The 9,984-nt window shown below is 33.1% G+C and overlaps 1 protein-coding gene across 1 annotated transcript in view; it reads right to left on the reverse strand.

Annotated features, from left to right (window-relative positions):
• LOC111703003 (leucine-rich repeat-containing protein 24) overlaps positions 1 to 9,984 on the reverse strand; it is a 39,578-nt gene that overhangs the window by 22,779 nt on the left and 6,815 nt on the right. The window contains exons 2-4 of the mRNA XM_023474841.1: positions 9,083 to 9,518; positions 8,485 to 8,611; positions 5,515 to 5,647 (exon numbers count right to left, since the gene is read on the reverse strand). Coding sequence (XP_023330609.1) covers positions 5,515 to 5,647; positions 8,485 to 8,540 — 189 coding nt within the window. The 5' untranslated portion in view covers positions 8,541 to 8,611; positions 9,083 to 9,518. The remainder of the gene's footprint in view (positions 1 to 5,514; positions 5,648 to 8,484; positions 8,612 to 9,082; positions 9,519 to 9,984) is intronic.

Genomic DNA, 9,984 nt, shown 5'->3' on the forward strand with positions numbered 1-9,984 from the left:
GGGGTTATACCATCCTTTCACTTCCAAAGTTCTTTAATATTTCCTGCCATAAAAGTAAATTCTTGATTTCTATTCTATCTAGCTTGAACTATCTCCATTACCTCTTCCCATATTCCTTATCAGTCCTGATCTCATTGTGAAGGATTTCCCCTTCCTTCCTTTCTTTACCCTCTAGTCTTTTACATGACTAATATGTTCAGTAAGAAGATCCAAAAGTGTCTTGGTCCAATTTCACCTTTTTTTTACCAGAGCAACAAAAACATTCATTTATTTTGAAAAGATGTACCCCTGAAATAAGTGTATTTCAGATTATAAAAATGTGTCTGACAGGATATTTACACTTTTAAACCTAATTTCCAATGAAGATATTTGTGCAAAGTTTATGTGGAAAGTTGTGAAAATTCGCAGCTCTCTGTGTGTGACCCCATTTTGTAAGATTCTAGGAATTATAATTAAAAAGTTTATAATCTGAGAATCGTCATTCGTCATCCTTGGATAATATTTCGTCAAAGGGAGTGTCTGCACTCTGCATATTTTCAAGTTAACTCAGAAACACAATTTACAATGGTACCCTTGAAACAATTATCTGAGTAACACTGAGACGGTATCCTCGTTTTTCTATCTTAAAATATACATTTCTTTCTTATACGTTTCTGCTGCAGATCTTTACTCGTGTAACTCGTGCAATAAAATCCGCAATAACTTAAAAAGAGAAATGGAACAGAAAACTAAAGGGTACTGTTGTGAAATCGGCATGTTACAACCTTAAACGGAGGGTCGCTTGAAATTCCGTCGACTTTCCCTTTAAATTAGGCCAAGTTTAGAAAATTTTTTTCAATTTTTTAAATTACTTATTTTTCAAAGGAACTGAGTTGTTGTCACAAACTCAAATTGTCTAATCCATATAATTAAATAAAAAAAAGATCAACCATCATTCCGTGGAAATCAAGGCCGAGACCCCCTCAAAAATAACCGCCAAAGGATTTCTTGTTTTTTCTGTATGTCATATTTAGTTGTATTAAAAAAAAATATTTTTCTTTTATATCTTGTAATTTATTTCTAATCCAGGCTTTCGCATATATCCCCCGTAGCCTGTGGGGGGGGGGATTCCTATTTCCCCCTAGCCTGAATAAGGGGAATGTTATATATATAATACTTCACAGTACAACGTTAATACGAGTTCAAAAGAGATAAACCCCCTGTTAAAATGTTGACAGCTTTTTAAGAAATTCGAGTGGGGGTCAAATATTTGAGTTTTGTCCAGAAGCATATATAATATTTTCAAGAACCCCCATGAAAAATATTTTCAGAAATTTATCCAATAATTTAATTTAATATATAAAGTTAACATTAAGCCAATCTGCAAATATTAATTTATATATATTGATTCAGCAAATGTAAATATTGGGTTTTAATTTGTTATTAAAAATCTATTATATCGGGAATAAAAGCTTATTAATGCCATAAAATTCACCATTATTTCTCCTAACCAACATTAGATAAAGTTTCCTTCGTGTTTTTAACACAAAAATAACATTTACGATACTATCTATTTCTAGTAAATTTCCCCCATCCTTTCACCAATTCCCCCTCGCAGCAAGATCTGACTTGAAGGGGGAATTCATGAGGTCAAACAGGGACATGAAATCCCTCCCCCCCCCGGGGAATTTATAGGAAATAAAACTTTCAGAGTAATAAGGGTGGAAAAGGGTCAAAAGGGGTTGTTTAATGATCATTTTATCTACACAGTGTGAAGAACATATATTGACCCCTGAGATAGGGTGAGAGGCGGGGTTTCATGTTATTCTTGGAGGGAAAAATCAACATCCCTGTAGAACTAGGGTGGAAAAAATTGTTCATATATTTCTACTTAAAAGTAGTTATAAATAGATTGAAGAGGGGGGGGGGGTGCATAGAAAACTGGCTTGAGGAAAGAGATAAAATGGCTTCCAATTTAGATATGGATCGAGTTATATGAATATTCAAATATATATTTTAAATATTAGAAGGAATTAAATAAATCATTGTATAATGAAAACCGTAAGTTTACTTTTTTATGCATATTTAACATTAATTTTAGGGGTTTCATTACTATATAGGACATCATACATCTCCCTCTCGCCCCCCCCCCCCCTCTTTCAAGGGCTATGGGAGAGGAAGGGAGGGGTGATTTCATAAGTGGATATAGAGGGGAAATTTTTTTTCAAGAAAATATACACCCTTTCCAACTTGTCTTGCACATTAGTTGACTGACCTTAGGGACTGAATAAGCTAAGCTAGCTATATCAAATAAAAAGGGGGAGATTATGAATAAAATAAACAATTAAGAATAATAATAGAAATGTATTAGAATAATAGAGTAACATAAATGTTACCAGTGTAGAGAGAAGGCTTTTATATGTATTCACTTTAGTGTCAGGTGTCGTATTTTATAGGATTCAGGATCTGATTCAGGTTTCAGGATACAGGATACACCATACAGGATACAGAATTAAAAAAAATATTTGAGGATACAAGATGCTTGATTCAAAATGCAGTATGCAGGATACAAGATACAGGAAAAACGATACAAGATATAGGATTGAAGATTCATACATTGTACAGAATACAACATACAAAATGTAGGATACAGGATACAGGATACAAAATAGAGGATACAAGATACAAAATAGAGGATACAAGATACAAGAATGATACAATATAATTATACATTCAGGATGCTTGATAACGGAGACAAAATAAAAGATACAAGATACAGGAATTCAGGATTGAAAATACATGACAGAATACAATACAGAATACAAGTAGAAAATACTGAATGCAGGATACCGATTACAAGATACAAGATACAGGACTCAGGACACCGGATACAAGATACAAGATACAAAATACATGATTCAGGAAACAAGATACATGAAATATGATTTAAGATACAGGATAGAGAAGACAGGGTTTAAGGATTGATGATGTAGGATACAGGTTACAGTATTATTATTATTATTATTAAAGGACAACCCATCATTCAATGAAATAGGGGTCGGCGCTCCTGACCGTTGAAACAACGTGTCCACGGGGTTTAAGTATAAGATAAAGGATGTAGGATGTGAATCAGACGTGGTACTCTTTCAAAAAGAGGATCATATGAAATTGCGTCGACAGTCTCTTTAATGGAAGGAAAGGGATGGGGGGACGGGAAAATTTAACTTGTTAAACGTTTTGTCTGAAAACCTTGAGTCTAAATGTGTTTACAGGTCAGAAGAAAACATATGAAAATGACAGGATATTTTTAACAGGATAACGGGGGATGTACTTTCTTCAAGTGCTGTTTCAGAAACGATACTTATTTATAATTTTTATTTGAATATTGGGATTCAAGTATCTAAATATTTAAATTTGAATTAATTTGAATAACATTAGGAACAGACATTCAGTTTGAAGATACAGGAAATAGGAATGAACTCAAAATATAAAAAAGCGGGAAGTCATTGAAAACACGGTTTATAAGAAAATAGAAAGAAAAACATGATTGGAAGTAGGAAAGGGGGGGATAGAAGAGAACGAGCCAGATACCAATTAAAAACAGGGTTTATAAGAAATTAGAAAGAAAAACATGATTGGAAGTAGGAAAGGGGGGGATAGAAGAGAACGAGCCAGATACCAATTAAAAACACGGTTTATAAGAAAATAGAAAGAAAAACATGATTGGAAGTAGGAAAGGGGGGGGGATAGAAGAGAACGAGCCAGATAACAATTAAAAACATCAAGCAGTTAATTTTTTTCAATTTTTTAAATTACTTATTTTTCAAAGGAACTGAGTTGTTGTCACAAACTCAAATTGTCTAATCCATATAATTAAATAAAAAAAGATCAACCATCATTCCGTGGAAATCAAGGCCGAGACCCCCTCAAAAATAACCGCCAAAGGATTTCTTAGAGTACAATTTTATTCTTTGGACAATTTTCAACTACGGCCCGGGCATAATATATTCAAAATTTATACGGAAATTAATGTATATCCGATTATGATTCAAGTCTAGTGTGATCGAGACATCGGGGTCCAAGTGACAGAAGTCACTTCCCCACTGCACACAAACAGTGCCTGGACTAGTGCATTTCGCTTCATATATCTTAACAATCTGATGATGTAATCCTTTGATATTTCAAACTTTGATTATTTGGTCTAACAGAGTTCATAGTTAGAAATATCAAAGGTCTACGAGATTGGGTAGCAAAGATTTAGAGAATAGAAAAGTAGAGTTTGTGACAAAAACTTAGTTCCTTTTCAATTAATTCCCACTTTAAATTTTCCAAAAACATGAAGAAAAACTTTAAAAATTTTGGACAAGGGTGAAATTATCTTTAAAACATTAAGGTGCCCCTAAAAAAATTAAGGGGAAAGGAAAGGGTGAAAAGAGAAGAAAGGGAGAAACAAAAGGGGAATGGGAGGAAAAGGGGGAAAGAAAAGGGAGAAAAAGGGGGAGAAGGGGGGTAAAGGGAGAGAAAAGGGGTTGAAGAAGGAAGATATTGTGAGAAGAGTAAGAATGAGGTAAGGAGTTGGAGCATTGACTATTTAGTATCTGAGTCCTAATGTTCCTGGGCTCACATTAGTTTAATTTATTGCACTTGGCAAACCTACTTTTACGCTTCAGAACATTTAACATTTATTTTAAGCTTTTCAGAAAAATCCTCTTTTTTCAGGCTCAAGGAGAGAAAATGTTGTCTAAATAAAGAAAAGGATCATCTTTTTTTCGGGTGCAAATTTTCTCTAGATGCTTAAATAGATCAATTTTTTCAGTGACAAAAAGAAAATTTTTATCTAAACGAAGAAAAGGATCATCTTTTTTACGAGTGCAAAAAGAGAAATTAATCAAATGCATAAAAGAAGTGAAAAAGCCTAAACTTTAAAAATAATTTTTATATTCTTTAAAACATAAATTATAATTTGAAACATTTTTATTATTTTTCAGTTATTGTGAGTTTTGATTTATCTTTCAACCGAAAAAAAACTTTATCTTATTTTTAATTTTAGTTGTATTCGGAAGGAATTAGGTTTTTTATTTATCATGACTCCCCAGTTTTAATGTGTTTATTTTTCAAACTTGGACCTTAAATAAACATTTCTTTAAGTTCTTTCCGCATAAAAACATCAAGTTTTTCTAAACTTTCTATTGAATATATTCATACAATGAACAATATTATGTTTAGTAGGAGGGAGGGTGTATGTGTCTAGATAACAGCTGTTAAACTTGATAACTCGAAGAACAAGTGTTATGTATTTAATAATTCTCGGACATTTAAGAGTTGAGTCCTCAGTACAGTACATAGAGTTTAAACATGGAGTCGAGTAGAGTTGAGTCCTCAGTACAGTACATAGAGTTTAAACATGGAGTCGAGTCGAATCAAGAAGAGTCGGCATGATTCTTAAAGGTATTATAAAGTAAGCTCTTTACAACCCAATAAACTAACTCAATACAATCCCATAAAACCGGTTTCTGTATACAACAACAAACCAACCTGAATTCCGTCGTCGGTCGAGGTTTGGAACATCGGGATGGTCGTCAACGACTTGTCAACGCAATCGGCCATCCGCTTCCCGTTAGACCACTTGCAGTTACAGAGTGCCGGACAGGAAGACAAGAAATCACCTCTGAACAATATTAAAATAAATTATAAACAGAATAAATTAAAAATGTTAATTATTTTTACTTGAATAAATAGAACGATTGTTCAGAAATCAATGACAACTTGCTAAGGGGCCCAACTAAGATTAATCAATTAAGTTAGAGTTGAAAAAAACTCATCACGCTTAAAAATCTCATTTGAGATATTGTGTAGGAACAGAAACTAACTCAATAGTTTAAATCTATGAAAAAAATTACAATTTCTTCAATGTTTTATAGAGCTCTATATGACTAAAAAATAAATAGACTTATATGTTTGGTGGCAACTAGAACAAAAAAAAACATATTATCCTAACCCCTCGTGGCTTGTCGCACGATGAAGCAATATTTGTGCAAAAACCGGTTTCCGACTTGTTATTCCGCACTCCGGTATTGTTAACAAGGTGACAGAAAAGAACATTTGCCGGAAACAATAAAATAGGAAGAGGGGGAATACAAGAAAGAAATTGGAGGAATTTATTTTATATAAATGATCTTCAAACTGACACCATTAATGGGCTGTATCGCAAGTTTTATTGATTCTCCCCTAAATGTGCACATAAACATTTTCTAAACTATTTTTGTTTTATTACAGAAATATTTTTAGTTTGGTAAGCTTGTTAAAGTTAAAAAAAATTATACATAAACTTTAAAGAAAAAATGTTTTAAAAAGATTAAAATATAGATAGAATAGTAATTGCTGTGTTTACTATGAGTTTAAAAACTTTCTAAGTGAACAGAGGCGATAAACCTTTCGTTAATCTACAACTCCATTAAATCAATAGATAAAAACTTGTAACTAAAAAACCAGAGTTGAGAGCATAATCTTTTGAGTTTAATCTTGATTCATATTTCATAATGTTTGAATTTGAAATGAAGAAACTTGATCTTGCTAAACTCGGATTTTAAATTGAATTGACCGATAGAAAACTGGTTGAACTCACCGCCATCAAATAAAGTGAGTTTGATTTATTATAATGTACGGCCATTTAAGGTTGTTAGCTTAAATATTTTAATTTCTTTAAATTTCATGAATGTATACACACCATCTGAAAACATCCAATGAAATAATTAGTTGGAAAAGTTTTAAAACGGGAGCGGATTTCATCCTTTCGTTTCCNGCTTGCACTTCCGCTCTTTCCTTTTCCCAGAGGGATATGAATTATGGGGTTCCCTATGTCGCAGATTTAGATTTTTTGTATTAAGATTATTTATTCACCACTTAAACATTTTTTTAAAGAAAATATTTTTAATTTGAGGCCTTATCCAGCATTAATTTTAGGCTTGATATGTTGCTTTTAAAGTCACAACTTTTTCCTAATTCGTTACAAAAAAAATATCCCCTATTTTCCTATTTCAATTGGCGGTTTTCTAAAGAAGTTCATATCGAGATTTTTGAAGGGCCTAAAATTTTTGGGGGCCTTACACTTCCTCCGAGGTCGCACAAAAATTGCAATTCAGTTTTTTCCGTTTATTTGGAACTAACAATACAAATTATAATATATAAAATGATTAAATAGAAAATGTTTTTAATTCGAGGCCTTATCCAGCATTAATTTTAGGCTTGATATGTTGCTTTTAAAGTCACAACTTTTTCCTAATTCGTTACAAAAAAAAATTCCCCTATTTTCCTATTTTAATTGGCGGTTTTCTAAAGAAGTTCATATCGAGATTTTTGAAGGGCCTGAAATTTTTGGAGGGCCTTACACTTCCTCCGAGGTCGCACAAAACTTGCAATTCAGTTTTTTCCGTTTATTTGGAACTAACAATACAAATTATAATATATAAAATGATTAAATAGAAAATGTAAATAATATTGGGTCGGAGGGGGTCTGTTTATTTCACGGTATTATCTCTCACTGCCAGACAGGGTAATCCGACCCCATCACGATCCATCCAGCTTTAGATTTCAAAACAAAAATAATTTACTGTCGAGTCTTATCCAGTTTATTTTATTGTTTCATGGCTCATAACTTCCAGCTAAATACAACTAGATTCCGTTAATACTAAGGGAAGTTGTCAATATTATTAAGGATTAAGATTTGTAAAAGTTTTGACAGTAGTTAAAAAAAATCCCTAAAAAAAAGATGATAAATTACGTGCTGCTCTTCTGAAACTGTGCCTAAGCGGGACAAAAAAAACTAGTATTGAAGATAATAATTCCTTCTCCAAAATAATATTTAAAATTGCTAACAATATTCTATATAATAAAATAAGACGGCTGGATCGATTGGGCTGAAATTGTTTGTGAACACTCATGGGTGGCCAGGGGGTGATTTAAGCTAAAAAAAATCTAGAATATTTATTTTTCAAAATAATTTAAAAGAGAAAAATTTTCTTTTTATTCAAGGGCAACGCCGGGCTTTTCAGCTAGTTAATCATAAATCTGAGAAAAAAACGTTATCTCAAACGTTTGCTTGGTGGACAGGCGATTTTGTAAAAAAAATCAAAAGAAAAAATTAAAACCCAATTTTAAAAAATCTCGATCTTACATAAAAAAGGGTTGCATGTCCGATTCAAAACGATACGCTTAAATCTTTCCCTAATCAGAAATGATTGAGTTATTCCTCTTTTTCCATCTAATTGATATTTTTCAAATGCGGTTTTCTATAAAAATGACTATGGATTTCATGCTACAGGAGAGAAAGAGGGTAGTTGCGAAAGAAACCCCAACTCTTCGATATCTTTCTTAGTATTGCGTAGATAGTGGTTAAAAAATGGTACCGTTGCGAATCGGAAACGGAACTCTATTAAAGAAGAGTCAGTTAAAATGACGGCTAAAGTCACATTAATGTTTCAAATCTCAGTTTAAAGTCAGCCTTACCTAGCAGGTACTCCAAGATGTGCAGCGAAGAGAAGAAAAATAAAGACGAACGTCATTTTGAATTTATTTCGCAAAATTTGGCGGGAAAATATGTTTTCCGGAAGAATTTACATCATCACGCTGTCATCTTTAAAACAGATTATCAACATTATCATTCACTCAAAATTTGAAGCACAATTTTTTTACAAATTTTGGTTGATATTTTTCACCTTGGAACCGGATCCGTGGATCCGCATATTTGGGCGGATCTGGATCCAGGAAGCCAAAATGTTGCAGATCCTAACCACTGGTTTAAACACTGATTATACTACTGCTGCTAATTTATATATTTCAAATCTCCAGGGACACCTTAGTTTCTTCCCTGAGAAAGAATAACGGTAAAGCCAAGTTTTGGCAAATATTTTAAAAAAAGTTGAATCTGAAGAAAAGTGTATCAAAAATTTCCCGAAGGGTTCAAGTGTAAGTGTAATTCTACATTTCCACCAAATAAAACAGTGAGTGAGATATTGTTGATAATTTAACACTTTTCGGTGTTATCAGTTATACTGTGGGGTAGGATGGGGGGGATTTGTGGTTATATCTGGATGATAATCTTTTCCTTGTGTGTCTGGAGATATATAATCCATCCAATCTTCTCGGCAACCTCAACCATACACTCGACTAAGTTTAATCAACTCGACAAAATTCACACAAATCCGCTAAAATAATTCTGCGGAAAAATCCTCGAAATTACGGTGTTATAGATTCTGTGTTCACGGATCGTATCATCAAGCTCACACAATGATTGGCACTTATTCACTCAGACATGACACGAGTTATCACTTGAGTTGACACTAGACAGTATACAATGTCTATTTCTATTTAACTAAATTAACTCTCAAGGTGTTGATGCCTTATACTCACTGCCCGGCGTGTCACTACCGACTGAACTGAAGTTTCAGAGAGTTTCAAGTAGAGTCACAGAGGGCCAATATACACGAGAGAGTGAGAGAGAGGAGGGAGACGGGGACGGATTCACTTACAGTCCATACAATCTGAAACAGAAGAGAAATAAACATATTTATCATGTTAGCATCGATCCAACCCCTATTAAGGATAGCACACTGCAATGTCTCACGTACACTTAAAAAATCTCCTTAACAAAATCTAATGGAATCATCGAATTCTTAATTTTAAACGATCTAGAGATATACCCCCGTTAAACTGCGAAGTAAAGTGCAATAACTATTCAAATGAGTATTTAAACTTAAAAACTAACACCTCCTACACTCGTAGAACAAAAAAATGAGTTTTAACTAAAATGGCGGCGCTGCTAATTTTGAATAAATTAAAAGGTTTAAACTTTAAACTGGTTTTCCGTACAGAACAGTGTACAGCTGTCCGGTAATTTGTACACTATAACCTTTAAATAGAAAAAGTACATTCAACACAGTTCACACAGTACGTTGGTGAAGAAGTGCCGAGTGAAAATTTTAATTTTCATTATTGTAGAAGTACCAA

This window comes from Eurytemora carolleeae, unplaced genomic scaffold (genome assembly GCF_000591075.1).
Source record: "Eurytemora carolleeae unplaced genomic scaffold, Eaff_2.0 scaffold417, whole genome shotgun sequence".
Taxonomy (NCBI): domain Eukaryota; kingdom Metazoa; phylum Arthropoda; class Copepoda; order Calanoida; family Temoridae; genus Eurytemora; species Eurytemora carolleeae.